Genomic DNA, 26045 nt, shown 5'->3' on the forward strand with positions numbered 1-26045 from the left:
TTGAGGCATTGAACAATACCAAGTTTGCTCTGCCCCAATCAGAAATTTTAGAAAGATCAGAAGTCAAGTGTTCTGTGGCTTCCCTGCGTGATATGTTTACCTCCTGAAGGGTTGGACATCTATGAAAAGATGTGGAAAAGTGCAGGGTGGTATCATCAGCATAGGAGTGGATAGGACAAGAAGTTTGGTTTACAAGATCATTAATGAATAATAAGAAGAGAGTGGGTGACAGGACAGAACCCTGAGGAACACCACTGTTAATAGATTTAGGAGAAGAACAGTGACCGTCTACCACAGCAGCAATAGAACGATCAGAAAGGAAACTTGAGATGAAGTTACAGAGAGAAGGATAGAAACCGTAGGAGGGTAGTTTGGAAATCAAAGCTTTATGCCAGACTCTATCAAAAGCTTTTGATATTTCCAAGGCAACAGCAAAAGTTTCACCAAAATCTCTAAAAGAGGATGACCAAGACTCAGTAAGGAAAGCCAGAAGATCACCAGTAGAGCGGCCTTGACGGAACCCATACTGGCGATCAGATAGAAGGTTGTGAAGTGATAGATGTTTAAGAATCTTCCTGTTGAGGATAGATTCAAAAACTTTAGATAGATAGGCAGGAAATTAAAGCAATAGGACAGTAGTTTGAGGGATTAGAATGGTCACCCTTTTTAGGAACAGGTTGAATGTAGGCAAACTTCCAGCAAGAAGGAAAGGTAGATGTTGACAGACAGAGCTGAAAGAGTTTGACAAGGCAAGGTGCAAGCACAGAGACATAGTTTCGGAGAACAATAGGAGGGACCCCATCAGGTCCATATGCCTTCTGACGGTTTAGGCCAGTGAGGGCATGGAAAACATCATTGCGAAGAATTTTAATACGTGGCATGAAGTAGTCAGAGGGTGGAGGAGAGGGAGGAACAAGCCCAGAATCGTCCAAGGTAGAGTTTTTAGCAAAGGTTTGAGCGAAGAGTTCAGCTTTAGAAATAGATGAGATAGCAGTGGTGACATCTGGTTGAAATAGAGGAGGGAAAGAAGAAGAAGCAAAGTTATTGGAGATATTTTTGGCTAGATGCCAGAAATCATGAGGGGAGTTAGATCTTGAATGGTTTTAACATTTTCTGTTAATGAAGGAGTTTTTGGCTAGTTGGAGAACAGAAATATAAAGTGCATGAGATTCTGGTGATGGAAGGCTTAAGTACCTTTTATGGGCCACCTCTCTATCATGTATAGCACGAGAACAAGCTGTGTTAAACCAAGGTTTAGAAGGTTTGGGACGAGAAAAAGAGTGAGGAATGTACGCCTCCATGCCAGACACTATCACCTCTGTTATGCGCTCAGCACACAAAGACGGGTCTCTGACACGGAAGCAGTAGTCATTCTAAGGAAAATCAGCAAAATACCTCCTCAGGTCCCCCCCACTAGCAGAGGCAAAACGCCAGAGGCACCTTCACTTAGGGGGATTCTGAGGGATTGGAGCGATAGGACAAGATAAAGATATGAGATTGTGATCGGAGGAGTCCAACGGAAAAGAAAGGGTGACAGCATAAGCAGAAGGATTAGAGGTCAGGAAAAGGTCAAGAATGTTAGGTGTATCTCCAAGACGGTCAGGAATATAAGTAGGGTGTTGCACCAATTGCTCTAGGTCATGGAGGATAGCAAAGTTGTAGGCTAGTTCACCAGGATGGTCAGTGAAGGGAGAGGAAAGCCAAAGCTGGTGGTGAACAGTGAAGTCTCCAAGAATGGAGATCTCTGCAAAAGGAAAGAGGGTCAGAATGTGCTCCACTTTGGAAGTTAAGTGGTCAAAGAATTTCTTATAATCAGAGGAGTTAGATGAGAGGTATACAGCACAGATAAATTTAGTATGAGAGTGACTCTGTAGTCGCAGCCAGATGGTGGAAAACTCGGAAGATTCAAGAGCGTGGGCACGAGAGCAGGTTAAGTCATTGCGCACATAGACGCAGCATCCAGCTTTGGATAAAAAATGAGGATAGAGAAAGTAGGAGGGAACAGAAAAGGGGCTACTGTCAGTTGCCTCAGACACCTGAGTTTCAGTGAGGAAAAGAAGATGAGGTTTAGAAGAGGAGAGGTGGTGTTCTACAGATTGAAAATTAGATCTTAGACCGCGAATGTTGCAGAAGTTAATGAAGAAAAAGTTGAGGGGGGTGTCAAGACACTTAGGGTCGTCGACAGAAAGGCAATCCGACGTAGGACATTTATGGTCCCCTCCCCAGATGGGGACTCCCGAGGCTGGTGTAGGAGTCGCCATGATCATTTTAAAACTTTTGAGTGAAGGGTGTGTGTGTTATTAGGTGCTTGTAGTTTTGTGTGGAGGAAGAGAGTTGTCTTTAGAGGGCAGGCTGTGATTGCCCCCTTGTGTTGTGAGACACAAAGGGAAATGTTCAGTGAGGTCACAGCTGGGTTTAATGATAAGTTCACAGCACCCCCCTGAACAGTGCTTTAGACCTCACTGGGAGTAATTATCGTTTCGGCAGGTGTTATTCATTAGGTTAAGTAAGGTAAATATCCCCCTTCTTTAACCCTTTCCTTCCGGCGCTTAAATTATTTTCCCGTTTTGTATCACGGCTAAAAATGGTAAACCTAGAAATTGTCAGAAAATTGTTTGAATACTAATAATTATTTTCTCTTTGTTATTCTGAATACAATGATATACTTTGTAGCTCAATGTGACCTCTCAAAGTTGAGTTTATGCCTTATAAAGAATTTCTCCTCCTCCCGCTGTGTGATCCGTCATCCAGAAACAGCCCGGAGAGCGATGACGCCGCGCACACACACACACACACACTCTCTCTCTCTCTCTCTCTCTCTCTCTCTCTCTCTCTCTCTCTCTCTCTCTCTCTCTCTCTCTCTCATCTTGGAGGGGAAATTGTACACTTCCAATGAGAGAGAGAGAGAGAGAGAGAGAGAGAGATTTCATCCCTTTTCACATCAAGTTTCAGGCAAATAACATTCTCTCTCTTTCTCTCTCTCTCTCTGACAAGTTACCTTCTACCATTTTATTATAAAATCGAAGATAATGAAAAAAATTACCATGAAAGAATGATAGGTATCATCTCTCTGTTCTGATAAAAGAGGTGGATCCTGTAAATCATTTTCCGAGTCCTCACTAATGTCTTCGCTTTCTTCAGCTTCTTCTTCTAAATATTCACTGTCACTGTCTTCAAACTCAGAAGCACTGCTAAATACATATGTTGTGTCCTGCTCCATAGTGAGTTATGATCTGAGATCTTTGGCTCTTATCAGGATGTCTCTTCACACTTATCATGGTGCTTTCCACCCGGCGAGTGCTTTCCACCCGGCGGGTCGCTGGGGTTGCCAAGTGTCGCCCAGAGAAAGGGAAAATAGCTTAGTTACCACTAAATTTCCAGAGCTAGTGACAACACTACATGTGGAAACATGCCAGACACTTCCACTCACACCATCTGACTCGAGAAACCGCGCTTGGACCTCAAAATTGAGGCGCGAAAATTCTTGATTACCGGTATGATCGCCGTCACTACGGACGCATTTTTGCAATTGTATATATACGATTGCCGGAAGGAAAGGGTTAAACTGTCAACCCCACCTACAAGTGTAATATATAAATATCAGTGCCTTGTGATCTTATCCATTATTCAAAGTGAAGAAGCTTTACCTCAGCAAAATCAAAAATAGAATTAAGGTTTCTCCTCATAAGGTGCTTTACCCAACTCCCTAACAAAATTAATATTCTCAGTGAGAAATGGATGCATAATTTTACTGAGCTTGAGTATTGTACTGTACTATGAATCAAAGCAAACACTGAAAACATTGTAGTCATGAGTATAAACAAAGCTCAAGTCACGATTATAAGCATTCAACATCACCTTCTCAATGCAAGACAGACATCTTAAATGTATATGAGATGCCACAACAATAATAAATCACCGTCACAAGCAAATATTCCCACTAAGATTTCCCTCTCTGTAAATACTGCCATTGATGAGTTTCTACACCAAATTATTTTATTGTACTTGCAAAATAAAAAATGATGCTAATCTACACATTTGAAATGCATGTACTAATGTACCTCAGTTTCAGCCTGTGAGTACCGTCCTTCACTGAGGTAACCTTGCAAGGTCTTCAAGAGGGAGCCAAGGAAGGCTTGCTCAACAGCAACCAATCTAGAGCACACCTTCCACCAGGAGAAGGCAATGATGGGAGGAGTCAGGTTGAGTGTGATGGCATAGTGCTCCAGAAGACAGACCTTAGTGCTACTCAGGGTGCCTTTCCAAGGAGGAGAGAAGCTCACCATTCCCTGAAGCACAAAGCTGAACTCAGGCTAATCATCAACTTCACTTCCTAAAGTATGAAGAACATTATGTCATACATTCAACAAACACCATTTGTTTAAAGGCTATAATGAACTCTATAGGCAGTGTGTGTCACCATCGAGATAAATTTAAACAATGATATAATTAAACATTAGTTTTTGGTCATCTGTTCAGGGCAAACATGGTCTTTGGTTTGCAGCTGGCAACCATAGAAAGAAATTTTAAGTTTTTTTGTTTTCAAAATTTCAGGAGAAAGATTATGGAGTTGCATCAGAAATCAGTCTTTACAGTGAGAAGACAAACTCTTGCCTTAGAGACACAAATGATGCAAGGGGAATGGAAGTTAACTCTACAGCAAAAATAAGAAGAGGACTGTTGTAACTGTAGTGTATGATGATTCCAATAGTGAAACCAATACTGTCAATCTATTCACTTCCCATAACACTCGCATCACAACATACATTACTCACCTCACTGTCAATATTACTCCCATCACTGACAGAGTTGTTGCTGACAATGCAGCTCCTGCTACTTTTAAGAACATTACTATTATTTTTTGTACTTTTACTAGTACTTCTGAGGCTGCGAAAGGTCCGCTCAGTCCTGGTTCTTCCTCGCCGAAAGTTGCTGAAGGTGCTGAGATAACCAAGGCGGTGCTGGATCACTCGGCTCAGGAAGTTTTCAAACCAATGGGGACCAATCAAATTCAACTGAAAATTAATTAAAAAACATATGAAATACAAAATATTCATTGTAAAAGAAAACGAAGATTGTTATATTTTTTTTTCACAAGTGGATTACAAGTCCATTTTAACATCTTCTATATGGTTCACTTCAATGCCAGACCATTTCAGTGCCAAGACTTCAGTGGTAAATCATTCAGCACCACTGTTTCATCTACAATAACTGGTTTGCTTCAAGTCTGATTAACTCAATTTCATTTCCACATTGATAAGCAATTCTTAATATTCTCTCATCTGTTTTTTTCTATTTCAGTCTTCTGTGCCGAGACTCATGTCCAGGTGAAAACTTAAAAAAATATTCACTCTATCCTTTTTGGCCTGACTTAAGAACAATGATGAAGTTTTTACTAGTTTTTGCTTATTTGTATGTAGTACTACTGCTCTGGAGTGCTGCCAGGATGATCAGTGTGTGTTGCAGAGGGTGCCAGAGAAACTGCTTGCTAACAGGAGGCTGTATATTAATAAAAGTACTGGTGATGCAGAGAACCCAGCCCACCGGCATCCAGCCCAAGGCAAGGCACTGACTGACTGGGACAACAAGGAGTGCAGGAGAATGACAGAGGAGGGCATCACATGTGGGGTGAAAGACACAATGAGGGACTGTGTCCAAAGACAATGATATTGGTACAAGTTCCATACAGTGGATGCAACATTCCTTTATTGCCTCACTGCCACCTGTTTGCCCCTTCATCATCATAACAATTGGTATTAAGTTCTCATAACATACACTGGTTCACACACATTCCATCTTTATGTGGCAAACTTAACTTCCAAAGTGGACCACATTCTGACTCTCTTCCCTTTTGCAGAGATCTCCATTCTTGGAGACTTTAATGTTCACCAACACCTTTGGCTTTCTTCTCCTTTCACTGACCATCCTGGTGAACTAGCCCTCAACTCTGCTATCCTCCATGACCTAAAGCAATTGGTGCAACACCCTACTCGTGTTCCTGACCGTCTTGGAGATACGCCCAACATTCTTGACCTTTTCCTGACCTCTAATCCTTCTGCTTATGCTGTCACCCTCTCCTCTCCATTGGGCTCCTCCAATCACAATCTCATATCTGTATAACTAAGGAGATAGTGGAACAAGAGATAGATAGGCTAAAAAGTTCAAGACACCAAGACCAGATGAAATATATCCCAAAGTACTTAAGGAATGCAAAGAGGTCATTAGTGAGCTGTTAGTTTCTGTCTTTAGGAAATCACTTGAGTCAAGTGAAGTACCAGTAATGTGGAGGCAGGCTAATGTAGTACCCATCTTTAAGAAAGGAGAATAAACTTTACCATCTAATTATAGACCTGTCAGCTTAACTTCAGTTGTAAGTAAAATATTGGAGTCAATAATAGCAAAGAACATTAGGGAGCACTTAGATAAATATAACTTGATAAATCAGTCACAGCATGGCTTCATGAAGGGGAAGTCTTGCCTGACGAACTTGTTAAATTTTTATAGTAAAGTGTACGAGGCAGTAGATAATGGTGATAGTTATGACATCTTATATCTGGACTTTAGTAAAGCTTTTGACAAGATACCCCATCAGAGGCTCCTGAGAAAGATTAGGGCACAAAAGATTGATGGGAAGGTGTTAGGCTGGATAAAGTCATGGCTAAGCGACAGGCAACAAAGAGTTGTAATAAACAGCTCTAAATCCAAGTGGGGTCATGTAATTAGTGGGATACCACCGGGATCAGTATTAGAGCCATTGTTGTTTTTAACATATATCAATGACTTGGATAGCAGAATTAGTAATGATGTTAATAAATTTACGGATGACATAAAGGTAGATTAATTAGGTCAGAATGCCATCACCTTGCAGGCAGATTTAGATAGGATGAATGAATGGACGGACAGATGGCAAATGCAGTTTAATATCAACAAATCCAAAGTACTTAGCATAGGTACAGGAAACCCACACAGTAGGTACACAATAAACAACAAAACTCAGGTCAGGGTACGAAGAAGATTTAGAAGTCATAGTTAGCTTTGAACTCCTTCTTGGAAAACAATGCATAGAAGCCAGAAACAGGGCAAATAGGGTATTAGGATTCATTTTTAGGAGTGTTACAAGTAGAAGGCCCGAAGTAATATCAAAGTTATATTTGGCACTGGTCAGACCTCATCTAGACTATGCTGTGCAGTTCTGGTCCCCACATTACAGGAAAGATATAGGTCTATTAGAATCAATACAGAGGAGAATGACTAAAAGGATATAAGGGATGAAGAGTATTTCTTATGAGACGAGACTGAAGCTGTTAAATTTACATTCTTTTGAGAGACGTAGGTTAAGAGGGGACCTGATAGAAGTCTTTAAGTGGTATAAGGGTTATAACAAGGGGGATGTAAGCAAAATTCTTAGGATCAGTAACCAGGATAGAACAAGAAATAATGGGTTCAAGCTTGAAAAATTTAGGTTTAAGAAAGAGATAGGAAGAAACTAGTTCTCAAATAGAGTGGTAGATGAGTGGAACAGACTCAGTAATCATGTTCTTAGTGCTAACACACTAGGGGATTTTAAGAGAAGATTAGATGGGTTTATGGATGGGGATGATGGGTGGAAATAGGTAGGTATATTTCATACAGGGAATGCCACATGTAAGCCTGGTTGCTTCTTGCAGCTTCCCTTATTTCTTATGTTCTTATGTTCTTATGTATCTTGTCCTATCACTCCAATCCCTCCTCAGGATCCCCCTAAGCTAAGGTGCCTCTGGCATTTTACCTCTGATAATTGGGAGGACCTGAGGAGGTATTTTGCTGATTTTCCTTGGAATGACTACTGCTTCCATATCAGAGACCAGTCTTTGTGTGCCAAGCACATAACAGAGGTGATAGTGTCTGGCATGGAGGCGTACATTCCTCACTCTTTTTCTCGACCTAAACCTTCCAAACCTTGGTTTAACATAGCTTGTTCTTGTGCTATACATGATAGAGAGGTGGCCCACAAAAGGCACTTAAGCCTTCCATCACCAGAATCTCATGCACTTTATATTTCTGCCCGGAACCATGCCAAGTCTGTTCTCCAACTAGCCAAAAACTCCTTCATTAATAGAAAGTATCAAAATCTTTCAAAATCTAACTCCCCTCATGACTTCTAGCATCCAGCCAAAAATATTTCTAATAACTTTCCTTCTTCTTTCCCTTCTTTATTTCAACCAGATGGCACCACTGCTATCACATCCATCTCTGAAGTTGGACTCTTCTCTCAAACCTTTGCTAAAAACTCTACCTTGGACAATTCAGGGCTTGTTCCTCCCTATCCTCCACCCTCTGACTGCTTCATGCTACTTATTAAAATTCTTTGCAATGATGTTTTCCATGCTCTCACTGGCCTAAACACTCATAAAGCTTACAGAACTGATGGGATCCTTCCTATTGTTCTCCAAAACTGTGCCTCTGTGCTTGCACCTTGCCCAGTCAAACTCTTTCAACTCTGTCTATCAACATCTACCTTTCCTTCTTGCTGGAAGTTTGCCTACATTCAGCCTGTTCCTATAAAGTGTGACCATTCTAATCCATCAAACTACCGTCCTATTGCTTTAATTTCATGCCTGTCTAAAGTTTTTGAATCTACCCTCAACAGGAAGATTCTTGAACATCTATCACTTCTATCTGATCGCCAGTATGGGTTCCATCAAGGCTGCTCTACTGGAGATCTGGCTTTCCTTACTGAGTCTTCGTCATCGCCTTTTAGAGATTTTGGTGAAACTTTTGCTGTTGCCTTGGATGCATCAAAAGCTTTTGATACAGTCTGGCACAAAGCTTTGATGTCCAAACTACCCTCCTATGGCTTCTATCCTTCTCTCTGTAACTTCATCTCAAGTTTCCTCTCTGACCGTTCTATTGCAGCTGTGGTAGACGGTCACTGTTCTTCTCCTAAATCTATTAACAGCGGTGTTCCTCAAGGTTCTGTCCTGTCACCAACTCTCTTCTTATTAGTCATCAATGACCTTCTAAACCAAACTCCTCCACTGATACCATCCTGCACTTTTACACGTCTTTTCATAGACGTCCAACACTTCAGGAAGTAAACATTTCACACAGGGAAGCCACAGAATGTCTGATTTCTGGTCTTTCTAAAATTTCTGATTGGGATAGAGCAAACTTGGTATTGTTCAATGCCTCAAAAACTCAATTCCTTCATCTATCAACTCAACACAACCTTTCAGACAACTATCCCCTCTTCTTCATTGACACTCAACTGTCCCCCTCTTCTATAATGAACATCCTTAGTCTGTCCTTTACTTATAATCTGAACTGGAAACTTCAAATCTCATCTCTACCTAAAACAGCTTCTATGAAGTTATTCATTCTGAGATGTCTCCGCCAGTTTTTCTCACCACCCCAGTTGCTAACTCTGTACTAGGGCCTTATCCGTCCATGTATGGAGTATGCTTCACATGTCTGGGGGGTTCCAATCATACCACTCTTCTAGACAGGGTAGAATCAAAAGCTTTTCATCTCATCAACTCCTCTCCTCTAACTGACTGTCTTCAGCCTCTCTCTCATCGCCGAAATGTTGCATCTCTAGCTGTCTTCTACCACTATTTTCATGCTAACTGCTCTTCTGATCTTGCTAACTGCATGCCTCCCCTCCTCCCGTGGTCTCACTGCACAAGACTTTCTTCTTTCTCTCACCCCTATTCTGTCCACCTCTCCAATGCGAGAGCTAACCAGTATTCTCAATCATTCATCACTTTCTCTAGTAAACTCTGGAACTCCCTCCCAGCTTCTGTATTTCCACCTTCTTATGACTTGAATTCCTTCAAAAGGGAGGTTTCAAGACACTTAACCTTCAATTTTTTACTACCGATTTGGACCCTTTTATGGGACAGGCATCTCATTGTTTTTTTTATTTTTTTATTGGATTTTTGTTGCCCTTGGCTAGTGTCCCTCCTATATAAAAAAAAACAATAGTTGTCTTCTCTTTGCACCTCTATAAAACTGACAATCAAGACAGTTGTTTTAAAACCAATTCAAAAGCAGATGAACTCTCCACACAAGTCAATTCCAGGAGCTTGCAAGTAAAAATTCAGTCATTACGAAAGTGTTATACAAGCATCCAATATGCATTTGGTTTTTGAGGAACATAACTCAATTGTAAAGCAGAAGAAGCCTTCATACAGATGTGAGCAAGGACGTAGGCAGCAGTTATTGTTAACCAGACAAGTAAGATGTGATGCCTTCTTTTGGTTTCCTAGTAATAAGTGGGACTGTTCTCTCCTCAAAGATTCTACCAGTTACTAATTCACCACTAGTTTGCAAGTTATGGTCTGCCAATTCCTTGCTACAGTAAAGGATAGTTATTCACTGAATGATCTTGTTGGCCTGGCTCTGAAACAGCACCACTGAACAGGCAGTGCTGAATCATACCATACTCACCTGTGCTACAGTTGCCACTCTTAGAGTTAAGCGCACACTCCCTCTCTTCTTGTTTGCCTTGAAGCTTTCCCTGGATGACATTTGATTGCACTCCTCTTCTCGACTCTTGCTAAGGTGATACCAGCCCTCAGTGCTCTGTTCCTTCATATCCTACAGTTACAGGGAAATAACACACAATAAAATATTAAACAATATGCAATTTTTTTTCATTTAAGTCCTATGATAAAGGATTAACCTCAACCTAAACATAAAAATCAATGACAAAACCATAAAATCTTGTAATAATCTACGTACATAAACTAAGCAGATGAAAAAGTTACATGAATAAACTAGTCTTAAAAATCATTGTCCACTAAATATTCTATCATTAGTATACATATTACAGCATAACTACAGTGAATAAATACACTGCAATAAGATAACCAGCAAAATATCATTGATAACAAAATTAAGAATGATAGCTTTTTTCTCAAAGTATATAACAAGAAACAATAATTCTTCAAGGACTGAACTGCCAGGACATACAGCGAGGGGCAAAATTACAGATCCCAGCAAGTTCCTCATCTCTTTGGAAGTTGCACCACGGACCAGGCGACTCAGCTCCCTGATGTCCCTCACACTGAAGTGCTCCACCCCTCCTTCCTGCGGGTCATGCCTGGAAAGCCATGAAGATTTCAACCTTCCTGTTCATTATCTATTTATATATCAATTAATCTGTGTTTTAACCTTCCTATTCACTATAACACACAGGAAATCAGTAGTGTATGGTCTAGGTAAATATGTGATTCAGTAAGTGAAAAATTCGAGATGTGGATGAATTTTTTTCTTTCTTATGTTGTTTCAGAGATATGCATAACTGATAGCATAGGTGGGCATTGTCACGATATATTATCGTGATAACAATATTGGGCTATCGGTTATCCAGTAATTATTTTTCCCACATTACCAATTCATTGGTAACAGTTCCAAACTAGCAATAATTGATAATTTTAATTTTTGGAACATGATCATGTTCAAGTTTTAAACTTTCAGAATCAAATGTAGTTATTTTCCTTAAAACAGTACTTTTCATTAGTGAAGAGACAGGATAAATGATGAACTTGAAGTTTTCTAAGATTTTTTGAAGTTTTCTAAGATAAAGATAAATATAAAGATTTAGATTTATCAATTTTTCTTATTTAAAATGCAGTAGGCTACACGACAACAAACAATATAGTTTTCGTTATGGCAAATGTGCATTATGGCAGCTGAAGAACCAGTGCAAAAAAATTAATTAGTTCCAAGGAACTAGAAAACAATATAAAAAATTACATAATAAAAATAAAAAAAACATCTAAATAAGCACGTTTGCACTACTGCATTTCAGATAACACAACAAATATATACAGTACCCTCTAATCATCCCAAGTTTTGCTCATTATCACCACCTGCAAAAGGTGGTACAGGCCACAGTCAACCATCTCCTACTGGAGCTTCACTACGCACATCACATAAGTACAACACTAGAGATTCATCTACTTCTAACTCAACATCTAAGTCTAAGAAATAATGAATCAACATATAAACTGCTAATATTTGTAACCAAATGTATTACCTATAACTTATGTCTTTAGAACACCATTTACCTTTTTATGATTTAAATGATATACAATTGATAAATGCTCTTAATTTTATAGCTGAACATAAGCATCCTTTAAGTGTCATTAACAGCATGACTTTTCACCCATTTTATCATTGTGATGATAACCATGTTTTAGACAATTATCTCATTAACCAAGGCCTCAAGGAGCCACTATGTAATTACCAATTATATGATGATCTAGTGTTAAAGAGCATGCTTTCAACATCATATTTAAAGATATTATCCTTTAACATATGTGGTTTATCTCTTCACATGGACAATTTCTTTGATCAGTGTTTAGACACAGCTGAAACCATGTTCAATATCAAAGTTTTGTGAAACAATTCACTGACCACACTGCTTGACTATACAACTTGAGTGACTAGTGCATTTTTTAAAAACAAAACTACTAAGGTTGGACATTTGGCTCTTTACACTACTAAGAATATGAAGGGGGTGATGAGACAGGATTTAGCTATTCAGTTGACACACTGAATCATGTTCCACACCTAACTCGTTTTTAGTTGAAACAGTATGCAGACCACCAAATAAGAATATTCAAGACTTTATACCCACCCTAGAACAACTTTTAGAACTTACCAAATCAGAAAATAAACCATGTTACTTTTATGGGTGACTTAAATGGAAATCTTAAGCAAGAAGATTCGAATGTTAATGAGCTGCTGAACTTATTCTATTCGTTTTCATATTTTCGTGATATTTTGAAACCCACACATGTAACAAGTAAATCAGTATCACTAATTGACCACAACCAACTAACAACTTGCAAAATTATAAAACCAGCAGCATAATATAGTTCCATAAACAATCACTTTCCAGTCTTTAGTTCCTTCACAGTACCACAACACAATGCTCACTGCTCAGACATTACTAAAACCATAAGAATATTCAGAGATCACTCAATTAATGCATTCAAAACAGATTTGACAAACTACAAGTGGTTTACTGAAGTAAATGTTAAAAGTTCATAACTGTTTTGAAATTTATATGAAAAATTTACTAATCTATATATATATATATATATATATATATATATATATATATATATATATATATATATATATATATATATATATATACACTCGTATACTAATCTATATAATAAAGACAAATTAATTAAAGTAAAAAAAAATGCTTTTGAAAAGCCATATATCATTCCAGCTATAAAGACCTCAATTAGACACCAAAACAAGCTACAAAAACTATCTGCTAAATAGCCTTTAACTTAAAAAGCTTCTTTTAAAAGATACCGGAATCAACTTACAGCAATAATAAAAGCAGTCAAAGAAAATTATTGCACATCTAAATTTGAAGAATCATTAGGCAATACAAAGAAAACTCTGGGAATTATTAATAAAGTCATGGGCAGAAACAAGAACCCTGTACTATCACCCTCCATGGTGCACACAACCCAACATACACAAACAGTAGTAACATAGTAGAAGGATTCAATGAATATTTTAGCAAGATCACCAATACCCTACCACAAATGAGATAAACACCCACTGTTCCATATCAAAATTTTCTTCCTGAACCTACTAACTTTTTGTTTTATTTGAGGCCAACAACCGTTTCTGAAATAAATAAGGTTATTCATAAGCTCAATTCAACTTCCCTTGGGCATGACGAAATACATATGAAAATTATGAAACAATGAAGAAATTAAATATCTCCATTCCTTTAGTACACAATAAATAAATTTTTTAAAGAGAGATCATTTCCTAAGTACAGATTACCAAATCAGAAAATAAACTATGTTACTTTATGGGTGACTTAAATGTAAATTAACAGTTTTTTTTTTTTTTTTTTTTTAACGTCTAGTTTTCCCTAGTCTGTTAGGGCTGAGACGGTGCCTCCTGATGAAGGACTTTTGGATTTGGCATTTGGGAACCGTTACCCCAAGTGGATGCCCTTCCTACCCTCGGACCGTAGCCAGGATTCGAACCCGTGCGCCTGATGACCACTTGGCCCCCAAAGCGCACGCGGGACCACTGTACCACGGCGGCTCCCTAAATGTAAATTAACAGTAATTCTAATATATTAAAGAGGTGATTCAATCAAATATTCAAACTACAGACAACTGCAATTCTATCAAGTTTCAGCAAAACCTTTGAAAAAAACATCAAATAAACTAGTTATATATCTAACTCAGTATTCCCTATTGTCAGAGTCCCAGTATGGGTTCCAGCCACACAGATCCACAGAACTAGCACTTCACCACTTCACTCAATGTATCTACACAGCTTTAGATAACAAAATGCATTAAATAACTATTTTCTGTGACTTAACTAAAGCATTTGATACCATCTCACACACCATATTATTACAGAAGCTACTAGTATATGGGATTCATAGCCCAGCTTCCAGATGACTCTGGAGTTATCTTAGCCAATGTCAGCTATTGGGTGATAAATTTATCACCCGTTATTGATTATCAGTTCTCGCTGATAAAGTTATCATTATCAATTTACTGGTTCTCAGGATCAATCTTTTCCGTTATTGTGCCCACCTATGACTGACAATGTTTTTTTTTTTAATCTTTTAAATTGATATTTTTCTCTTTTACACTTTGGACAAGCACAGGAAAATATTATCATTATTATTGTTATTATTATCACTGCAATCATTATTATTATTATTATTATTTTTATTATTATTATTATTATTATTATTATTATTATTATTATCATTGTTATTATTATTACTATTATTATCATTATCATTATTATTATTATTATTATTATTATTATTATTATTATTATTATTATTATCATTATTATTATATACATCCATATATACACACTTCTTCACTATCTACATTTCTATGAACTAATTGTTGTAATTCAACCTCAGCCCCTCTCACAGCTAACACTCAATCTCAGGGAAGCTTTCCCTAAGCTACATCTATAGCCTAGTGAAAGGCAAAAATAAACAAGTCCAGGTCACTCATGAGTCATGAACAATTACTAGCTCAAGGTCACCACTCCTGCCACACAATGCAGGAGTAAAATATAAACTCCAAACTTATCCAAACAGCTGGAAAGGGCTCAAACAATTCAAGTAAGGGTTACCACTGTTTTGACTACTGCACACCAACCTGTTAATCTTATCCCTTTACAACTTCCCTCCCTTAATTGTTGCATATGTTGGGCTCCTTCAAGGTAGTCTTCTGCTTAAACTCCAACCCTTGGAGTGGCTCAGACAATCCTGGAAAATTCCCCAAGTTATACTCAACCAAAAAACACTTACAAGTACTGTCACGATAAGACTTGAAAGAGGAAGTGGAGAGTTACGGCACTGACACAAGATCTGGATTACTCCAATTTCTTGAGGGTCATGAGCAGTACTGAGAATCTGATACGTTAAGGAGGAGCAGAGGAGCTCAGAACTAACTAGAAGCCCTAAGTTGAACACAACAGAAATAATGATCTCCGCACAGTGAGGGTACAGCATTAACAAAGATCCAGATAATCCCAACGTTGGAGTAATACTCACTGCATAACTGCCTGTACGCATACAACAATGGGTAAGTGTCACTATGAAGACTCATGTTCTTATATAGCTGTCCTCTCCTAACACAGTAATGAAATGCCAATGTGAAAGTAGCAAAAGCAATTTTAACCACAAAAGGGAGCGAGTGAAAGTCAAAAGGCGACTTTAAATTTCGCTACGTATAGTAATAGGAAAACATACAAGGGAAGGAAAAAGGGGCTCATTCAACAATGAATACAAGTTACAAGGGTCCAGTCAAGGTTGTCAATTGTTATGAGCGAGGGTTGGATTGTGGAGTTTAAGCAGAAGACTACCTTGAAGGAGCCCAACACACATAACAATAAAGGGAGGGAAGTTGTAAAGGGATAAGGTTAACAGGTTGAACAAGCTTGGTGTCCAGTAGTCAAAACTGTGGTAAGCCTTACTTGAATTTAATAACATAAACAAATAGACACATGGAAACAATAATACATAAATGCACAAGAATAGTAAACCCACAACCAACCTAAACATAAAAACACACAAAAATAATAACACAAACACAGGGGAAAACACACCCTAACCAAACTTGAGACTAAAAACTAATCCTAACACTGTAAGACACGGGGGAAAAACATGGTGCACACTATACTCAGCCAGGACAGGCAGGATAGTGGTGTGATGTCCTTGTGAGAGTCAGCAGCTAAATCCAGGGGGGAACATGAGCCACTGAGTCCAGGAATGAAATGACTAGGATGTGAAACGGGGCTGCCTCATAAACAATGGGATAGGACGGGGAAGTGAGGGACAAGGGTGAGGCAACGTTGCACGTCGAGGAGTGCTGAGGCTTCAGTAGTGGTGGTTGGACAGATGAGAGGAGCTACGTGGTATGAGAACAGGAGTGAGGAGGGGCAGAATGAGGTGAGGACAGAACAACGTATGTAGTAGTCACAACATGACAATACATATACATACATGCACTTCCAATTCATTATCTATATTTTTATCAGTTAACCTAGGCTTGTTTTAATCCTCCTGTTTACTATGTTATGTATATGTACATATAAGCACATGCACATAGAAGCATTACCAAATTTAATATGAAAAAAAAAATAACCAAAGATTTATAGCCGCTGATGACAAGCATAAATACACACTTGGAAAGCATACCACTTAAACATACTATATGCATACACTTATACATAAATACACAGAAACATTACTAAATTAACATGGAAAAAAATATATATTCATGGAAGCATTACCACATTAACATGGACATATATATATATATATATATATATATATATATATATATATATATATATATATATATATATATATATATATATATATATATATATATGAATTTATAGCCACTGAGTGTACACCTGACACATACATACATCTGTACATACATGGAAGGCATACTAAGGCATGCCATTTGAATGACTAACTATTGACAACAATAATACAGTAGGCAGCACCCACCACACTTCTACTGCAATCTTGGCGTCCTGCCGTGCTGGGATCCACCTGTTGAGTAAAATTTTCTTTTAGCCACACATCCTGCATCCAAGGCACAGTCAAGATTGAAAGCTGAATAGTCTGCTGCATTCACTTCTCCTATTTTGTGTTTTTCCTTAATCTTAACTCCTCCTGATCTGCTGGCAGTCTCCTTACAAAATCTAAACGCAATCTTAGATCTTAATTCAATCTTAAGTCTTAACTTAATCTTAAATCCTAACTCAATCTCAAATCCTCTGATCTGCTGCCAGTCTACTTACAAACTCTTAACTCCTAACAAAATCTGATATCTTTCCATCACTGGAAGTAAAGGCAGGTTAATGGAGGAGACAGTACACAGCTGTCAATATGATAATTACTCCCAATGAGGTCTCAAGCACTGGACCAGTTTTGTACTGAATAAGTGGGTGCTGTGAACTTTCCAATGACCCTCAGTGAATGTTTCTCTTTATGTCATAACACAAGGGAGCAGTGACATGGGGAAGGAGAAAAGATAGTTGAACAAATTGAAGAGGTTTTTAGGATTGGAAAGTATGATGAAAATGGAACAAGGCCAATGAAGATAAGATTCATGTCACAAACAGCAGCAGACATGTTACAAAGAACAGGAAAATTGGCAAAAGTAGAAGGAATGAGGGGAATATAGATAAAAAGAGACATGAATGAAGAAGAGAGAAGTAAACTGAGAGGGCACAGTAAAAAAAAATGAGGAGAAAACACAGGAAAAAGCAAGAAGATTTATTTGGAAAGTTGTGGAAATGAAAGTGAGGAAATGGTGGCACAAAGATGCCATGGAAGCTTAAAAATTATGTATACAAATATAGATGGTTTGGTGTCAAGCCTATTGAAACTTAAAGATCACCTAAAGAACAATAAACCATAGTATGCTTAATGGAAACCAAACTAAAAGAGAAAATAAAGGTGAGATTTGGAAAGGAAGGTCATTGCACATGGAGGAGACAGAAAAGGAAAAGGAGGAGGAGGAGTGATGATATTTGCAAAAGAGGATATTGTTGTTGAGGAAGTGGAATATAGTGATGGAATGGCAGAAACTTTGAGTGTTGTGATTAAGATCAAAGGAAGTAAAAAAAAAAGGAAAGTTATTGTGATGTACATACCGAGTTTAGGTAAAAATGGCACAGGTAAAAATGGCACAGGTAAAAATGTCACGGTAAAAATGGCACGTGTAAAAATGGCACGGGTAAAAATGGCACAAGGGAAAAAGTAGGAGTCTGGGCTTGTTCCTCCCTCTCCTCTATCCTCCGACTACTTCATGTTACTCATTAAGATCCTTCACAATGATATTTTCCATGCCCTCACTGGCTTTAACATAAGAATAATAAGAACATAAGAAATAAGGGAAGCTGCAAGAAGCGATCAGGCTTACACGTGGCAGTCCCTGTATGAAATATACCATCCATAAACCCATCTAATCTTCTCTTAAAGCTCCCTAATGTCCTAGCATTAACAACATGATAACTGAGTCCATTCCACTCATCTACCACTCTATTTGAGAACCAATTTCTTCCTATCTCCTTCCTAAACCTAAATTTTTCAAGCTTGAACCCGTTATTTCTTGTTCTACCCTGGTTGCTAATCCTAAGAATTTTGCTTACATCCCCCTTGTTATAACCCTTATACCACTTAAAGACTTCTATCAGGTCCCCTCTTAACCCTTTCCTTCTGGCAATCGTATATATACGATTGCAAAAATGCGTCCGTAGTGACGGCGATCATACCGGTAATCAAGAATTTTCGCGCCTCAATTTTGAGGTCCAAGCACGGTTTCTCGAGTCAGATGGTGTGAGTGGAAGTGTCTGGCATGTTTCCACATGTAGTGTTGTCACTAGCTCTGGAAATTTAGCGGTAACTGAGCTATTTTCCCTTTCTCCGGGCGACACTTGGCAACCCCAGCGACCCGCAGGGTGGAAAGCACTCGCGGGGTGGAAAGCACCATGATAAGTGTGAAGAGACATCCTGATAAGAGCCAAGGATCTCAGATCATAACTCACCATGGAGCAGGACACAACATATGTATTTAGCAGTGCTTCTGAGTTTGAAGACAGTGACAGTGAATATTTAGAAGAAGCTGAAGAAAGCAAAGACATTAGTGAGGACTCGGAAAATGATTTACAGGATTCACCTGTTTTGTCAGAACAGAGAGATGATACCTATCATTTTTTCATGTTAATTTTTTCATTATCTTCGATTTTATAATAAAATGGTAGAAGGTAACTTGTCAGAGAGAGAGAGAGAGAGAGAGAGAGAGAGAGAGAGAGAGAGAGAGAGAGAGAGAGAGAGAGAGAGAGAGAGAGAGAGAGAGAGAGAGAGAGAGAGAGAGAGAGAGAGAGAGAGAGAATGTTATTTGCCTGAAACTTGATATGAAAAGGGATGAAATCTCTCTCTCTCTCTCTCTCTCTCTCTCTCTCTCTCTCTCTCTCTCTCTCTCTCTCTCATTGGAAGTGTACAATTTCCCCTCCAAGATGAGAGAGAGAGAGAGAGAGAGAGAGAGAGAGAGAGAGAGAGAGAGAGAGAGAGAGAGAGAGAGAGAGAGAGAGAGAGAGAGAGAGAGAGAGAGAGAGAGAGAGAGAGAGAGAGAGAGAGAGAGAGAGAGAGAGAGAGAGAGAGAGTGTGTGTGTGTACACGGCGCGTCATCGCTCTCCGGGCTGTTTCTGGATGACGGATCACACAGCGGGAGGAGGAGGAATCCTTTATAAGGCATAAACTCAACTTTGAGAGGTCACATCGAGCTACAAAGTATATCATTGTATTCAGAATAACAAAGAGAAAATAATTATTAGTATTCAAACAATTTTCTGACAATTTCTAGGTTTACCATTTTTAGCTGTCATACAAAACGGGAAAATAATTTAAGCGCCGGAAGGAAAGGGTTAACCTACATCTCTCTAAAGAATGTAGATTTAACAGCTTCAATCTCGCCTCGTAAGGAATACTCCTCATCCCGTATCCTTCTAGTCATTCTCCTCTATACTGATTCTAATAGACCTACCTATATCTTTCCTGTAATGTGGGGACCAGAACTGCACAGCATAGTCTAGACAAGGTCTGACCAGCGCCAAGTATAACTTTAATATTACTTCCTGCTTTCTACTTTTAACACTCCCAGAAATTAATCATAGTACCCTATTTGCCCTGTTTGTGGCCTCTATGCATTGTTTTCCTAGACGGAGTTCAGAGCTAACTATAACTCCTAAATCTTTCTCGTACTCTGTACCTACCAGTGTTTCGTTGTTTAATGTGTACCTACTGTGTGGGTTTCCTCTACCTACGCTAAGTACTTTGCATTTCTTGATATTGAATTGCATTTGCCATCTGTTCATCCATTCATTCATCCTATCTAAATCTGCCTGCAAGGCGATGGCATCCGATTCTGACCTAATTAATCTACCTGTCTTTGTGTCATCTGCAAATTTACTAACACCACTACTAATTCCACTATCCAAGTCATTGATATATATTAGAAATAACAATGGCCCTAATACAAATCCTTGTGGCAACACTCAGAAGGCTTATGGACCTGATGGGGTCCCTCCTATTGTTCTCCAAAACTGTGCCTCCATGTTAGCACTTCATCTTGTCAAACTCCTCCAACTCTGTCTATCAGCATCTACCTTTCCTTCTTGCTAGAAGTTTGCCTACATTCAGCCTGTTCCAAAAAAAGGGTGACCACTCTAATCCCTCAAACTATCATTGTATTGTTTTAATTTCCTGTCTCGCTAAAATTTTTGCATCTATCCTCAACAGGAAGATTCTCAAGCATCTATCACTTCACAACCTTATATCTGATCACCAGTATGGATTCCATTGTGGCCACTCTACTGGTGATCTAGCTTTTTTTAATGAGTCATGGTCATCCTGTTTTAGGGATTTTGGTGAAACTTTTGCTGTTGCCTTAGACACATCAGAAGCTTTTGATAGTGTGTGGCACAAAACGTGTGTGTGGCTTCTATCCTCTCTGTAACTTCATGTTAAGTTTCCTCTGACTGTTCTGTTGCTGCTGTGGTAGACTGTCACTGTTCTTTTCTTTTCATAAGACAAGTAACAGTGGTGTTCCTCAGGGTTCTTTCCAGTCAACCACTCTCTTCCTATTATTCATCATGATCCTTTAAACCAAACTTCTTGTCCCATCCACTTCTACATTGATGATACCACCCTGCACTTTTCCATGTCTTTTCATAAACGTCCAACCCTTCAGAAATTAAACAGCTCACACAAGAAAGCCACAGAACACCTGACTTCTGATCTCTCTAAAATTTATGATTATGGCAGAGCAAACTTATTATTGTTAAATGCCTAAAAACTCAATTCTATATCAACTCAAAACAACCTTCCAGATAACTATCCCCTCTTTTTCAATAACACTCACTGGTCCCCCTAATCTACACTGAACATCCTCAGTCTGTCCTTTACTTGTAATCTAAACCAGAAACTTCCATGAAATTAAGCCTTCTGAATTATCTCTACCAATTTTTTCTCACCCCACAGCTGCTAACTCTGTACAGGGCACTTATCTATCCATGTATGGAGTACGCTTTACTCATACTACTCTTTTAGACAGGGTAGAATCAAAAGAATTTTGTTTTATAAATGACTGTCTTCAGCCTCTCTTTCATCGCTAGTGTTGTATTTCTTGCTATTTGACATTCTTGTCCTGAACTCCTCAAGAAACAACACCATTCTCATTGGTGATTTCAACATTAACCTATTAGAACATACTTCCCATCACCCAACAAATTACTTCTGAATACCATGCAAACACTTAACTACTTTCCACATATTTCTCACCCTACCAGATTTCCTGACAATCCTAATCCCTCACTTCTCAATCATATATGGACCACTGTCTACCTCAGGAGTTATTCATCACCCAATATCAGACCACCTCCCAGTTTTCATAAAGATATCTCTAATGTCAGACCCATCTAGTAAACACAAATTAACCTACAGAACCTTTGACAGACTTAAGCACAATAACTTCACCTCAAACCTTGCTACTATTGACTGGAATGATGCCCTTGTCTCTAATGATATGGATGAAAACTTTGACAATTTTACCAAAATACTCAATAACCTAAACAATAAATATTTTCCCAAAGTGACAAAATATGTGTCAGCCAAAAGACTCAATAATCCATGGTTAACACCTAGTATGAAACACAAAAGTAAACCTTTTAAAATCTATAAATCACGGACTGTGGACCATAATACATACACACAATATCGAAATCAAGTGACACAAGTAATAAGGTCAGTTAAAACTAATTACTACATGAATATCTTTAGCACTTTCAGAAATAACACCAAAAAAATCTGGCAGACTATCAATTAAATATCAGGCAAACAAATGTCTAAAACAGGCATCTCTAACTTAAATCATAATAATATAACACATAGTAATCCTCAAATTGCAGAAGCCCTCAATGAACATTTCAGTGAAGTAGCAACCAAAGTAAATAATACTCTACACTGGCTAATAGAAATGCTGTTGACTACTTACAAGGCAACTATCCTAACTCAATGTCTGTTCGTCCAGTTACTGCTGTTGACATCATAAATATAATAAAAATTCTAAAGAATAAGAAATCAAATGGTGATGAGATTCCTGTCACTTTATTAAAACATAATTCAGCACACACTGCCAACCCCATTGCTTTACTGTTCAACCAATCTACTACTTCTGGTAAATTCCCATCAAACCTGAAAAAATGCAAATATCACACCAATACACAAATCTGGTTGCAAAAATTATTCAAATAACTATCGCCCTATTTCCATCCTATCTATCTTCTCTAAAATATTTGCAACTCTTATGAAAACTGAACTTATGTCATATCTGGATAAAAACAATATCTTAAGTGATTCTCAATATGAATTCAGAACAGGTTTCAACACTTATGCTTTAAGTAAATTCACCTCCCATCTTTATTCATCTCTTGATGACAAATCATCAGTATTATCTATTTTTGTTGATTTTTCCAAAGCATTTGATACTGTCAACCACAATATATTTCTGCAAAAACTGCATTATTATGGCACATGAGGCAGTATACATTCCTGGTTCAGCACCTATTTAACTGGTAGATCCCAATGCATGATTCTTGATGGGTAGAAGTCCACACAAAGAAACATATCAACTGGTGTCCCACAAGGAAGTGTCTTGGGGATGATACTATTTCTTATTTATATCAATGACATTGTAGCAGTATTTAATCATGCAAATGTCATTCTCTTTGCTGATGACATGACACTATATTTCACAATGTATCAATATTCATCTACTCTCACAATTCCTATTTTCCACTGCCTTATATCAGTGTACCCACACTTATTCCACTTTACCCATTTAATATCATATTCATCTCATTATCTCACTATCCATATTTTCTCATTTTATGTTTTTTTAAAACTTACCTACCTAGTATATTAGATATTTCTAAAGTTAGATATAATCTCTAATTTCAAATTACTTTGTTACATATACCTCCCATATCCTTGCCTGAAAAGCTTTGCTTACTATAAAGGTTTGCTCATAATTTTGTACAGAAATCCATGTATTTTTTATAACTAAGGCTATAATAAAGTGTTTAAAGTGTTTATTTTCTACTGCTATTTTCATGCTAACTACTCTTTTGATCTTGCTAACTGCATGCCTCCCATTCTCCTGTGACCACGCAACACAAGACTTTCTCTCACCCCTATTTTGTCCACCTCTCTAATGCAAGAATTAAACAGTATTCTCAATCATTCATTCCCTTTTCTGGTAAACTCTGGAACTCCCTGTCTGCTTCTATATTTTTTTCTTTCCTATGACTTTCAAGAGGGAAGTTTAAAGACACTATTTTTTTACTATGGTTTCTGATTTTGGGGGAACCAGCACTTCAGTGGGCCTTTTTTTTCTAATTTTGTTGCCCTTGGCCAGTGTCCCTCTTACATAAAAAAGAAAAAAGAAAATCACCTTAATCATCAATAAGGCTAAAGTGCAAGCTATGAATATGCAATCCACTCCATAATTCCACAGGATAAAGCCTCTCTCAGCTTTTACACTCCTCTCTGTTTTCTGCCCTGTCTGTTCCAGGCCACCCCAGCAAAACTTCCTATCTCATCTCTCCATCTAATTCTGTCTCCCCTGTCCACTTAATTGCCGCTAGGATATTATCAAATACATACTTGTACAGTAACTGAAACATATAAAAAATCACACTGAATTATAACAGTGAAGCTGAATCTACAATAGAGATCAAATAAAGAAACTGTTATTGTAGTGTGACATTGTGATGTCCAACAGTTCACAGCACAAAAGACATAATACAAGATCTTTACAAGCACCTACAGAAAAGAACAGAAGGAATAAAAGAACTTTCCAGTGTCTAGCTTATAGTATACTGTTTAGAGATGGCAGTATAACAAAATATCTTGATTGGTTTGCAATTAAGGCCAGACATATGCACTCACATGGAGAACTGTGACTCCCACACTGGGGCCAGTGTGTCAGTCAGTACCCGTGTCTTGAAGGTCTCATTGCTCCCTGACACCCGCACAATGCAGTAGGGATGACTAGTCTCTGCAAAAGTACAAAGAATCAGAAAGAGTCACAAGTCATAGATAATAGAGACTACAGTGTTCCCCTGCTATTCGTGAGTCGCATTCCAAAGCCTCCCACAAATAACAAAAATCCACTATTATGGGAAACCACCCCTACAAGGCTTAGCAGTACCAATGTTTATAGTTTAAATCATAAAATATACATCTCACGCTTATTAAACATACAATGAAAGCAATTATTATACATAGATAATTATTATAGTACATAATATATTAATTTTAAAAAATACAGCACACTGTAAAATGAAAGAGGATTAAACTATATATATATATATATATATATATATATATATATATATATATATATATATATATATATATATATATATATATACATATACATATATATATATATATATATATATATATATATATATATATATATATATATATATATATATATATATATATATATATATATATATATATATACACACAATAAAATCCCGATATAACAAACCTCTACTGAATTTGGGTACAATGACCCCTTTAAGGCTGCTACCTGCCTCCGCCTCTCTCTCTCTCTCTCTCTCTCTCTCTCTCTCTCTCTCTCTCTCTCTGTGTGTGTGTGTGTGTGTGTGTGTGTGTGTGTTGAGAGAGAGAGAGAGAGAGAGAGAGAGAGAGAGAGAGAGAGAGAGAGAGAGAGAGAGAGAGTTGCATCATCAGCCATTGACAAGGTCACTGGCTGACACACACAGCCAGAACTCTCTCTCTCTCTCTCTCTCTCTCTCTCTCTCTCTCTCTCTCTCTCTCTCTCTCTCTCTCTATATATATATATATATATGTTAACTTATGTGAGAGGGAGAGAGCACATTGCTTCATCAGCCATCCTCAAGGTCACTGGCTGACACACACAGCCAGAGAACTCTCTCTCTCTCTCTCTCTCTCTCTCTCTCTCTCTCTCTCTCTCTCTCTCTCTCTCTGGATATGGCAAATTTTCGTCTTAGTGACCCACCCTCCCCTATACAGGGTGTAACGCGAGTTTCTGCAAATACTGAAAGAGGTGAAAGAACATGTAATTCTAAGTAGAAAATGTTCTATACGCATATGCATTGTAAGGCTTTGTTTACCTGTCAGAGGAGTTGAAAATGTATGGGTGTACTATGCGTGTAGCTATGAGGTGATGGACAGACAGTTGCATTGTCACAGCCTCAGAGGTGCCACTTGCTCAAATTACGAATGGTTTTATCTTATTTTCTGCAGGCTGTGGAATATTACAGTATCTTGTAACAAGACAAACGGTATTAAAAAGCATGTAATTTACCAATAAGCATTACACGACAATATTATTGTAGTGATTAAAAGTACTCCTGTAAAATGCTACATGGCATCATCAAAGCAAAGGAGGGGGAGG

General features: G+C 38.1%; 1 protein-coding gene across 16 annotated transcripts in view; it reads right to left on the reverse strand.

The window, feature by feature from the left end:
* LOC135112281 (protein unc-13 homolog D-like) overlaps positions 1-26045 on the reverse strand; it is a 149296-nt gene that overhangs the window by 90314 nt on the left and 32937 nt on the right. For all 16 annotated transcript variants that reach the window (XM_064026570.1, XM_064026572.1, XM_064026579.1 and 13 more), the window contains 6 exons: positions 24542-24650; positions 17033-17077; positions 10954-11083; positions 10429-10578; positions 4776-5015; positions 4062-4289 (listed from right to left, as the gene is read on the reverse strand). In XM_064026570.1, the coding sequence (XP_063882640.1) occupies positions 4062-4289; positions 4776-5015; positions 10429-10578; positions 10954-11083; positions 17033-17077; positions 24542-24650 (902 nt within the window). The remainder of the gene's footprint in view (positions 1-4061; positions 4290-4775; positions 5016-10428; positions 10579-10953; positions 11084-17032; positions 17078-24541; positions 24651-26045) is intronic.

Source organism: Scylla paramamosain, chromosome 23 (assembly GCF_035594125.1).
Source record: "Scylla paramamosain isolate STU-SP2022 chromosome 23, ASM3559412v1, whole genome shotgun sequence".
Classification (NCBI taxonomy): domain Eukaryota; kingdom Metazoa; phylum Arthropoda; class Malacostraca; order Decapoda; family Portunidae; genus Scylla; species Scylla paramamosain.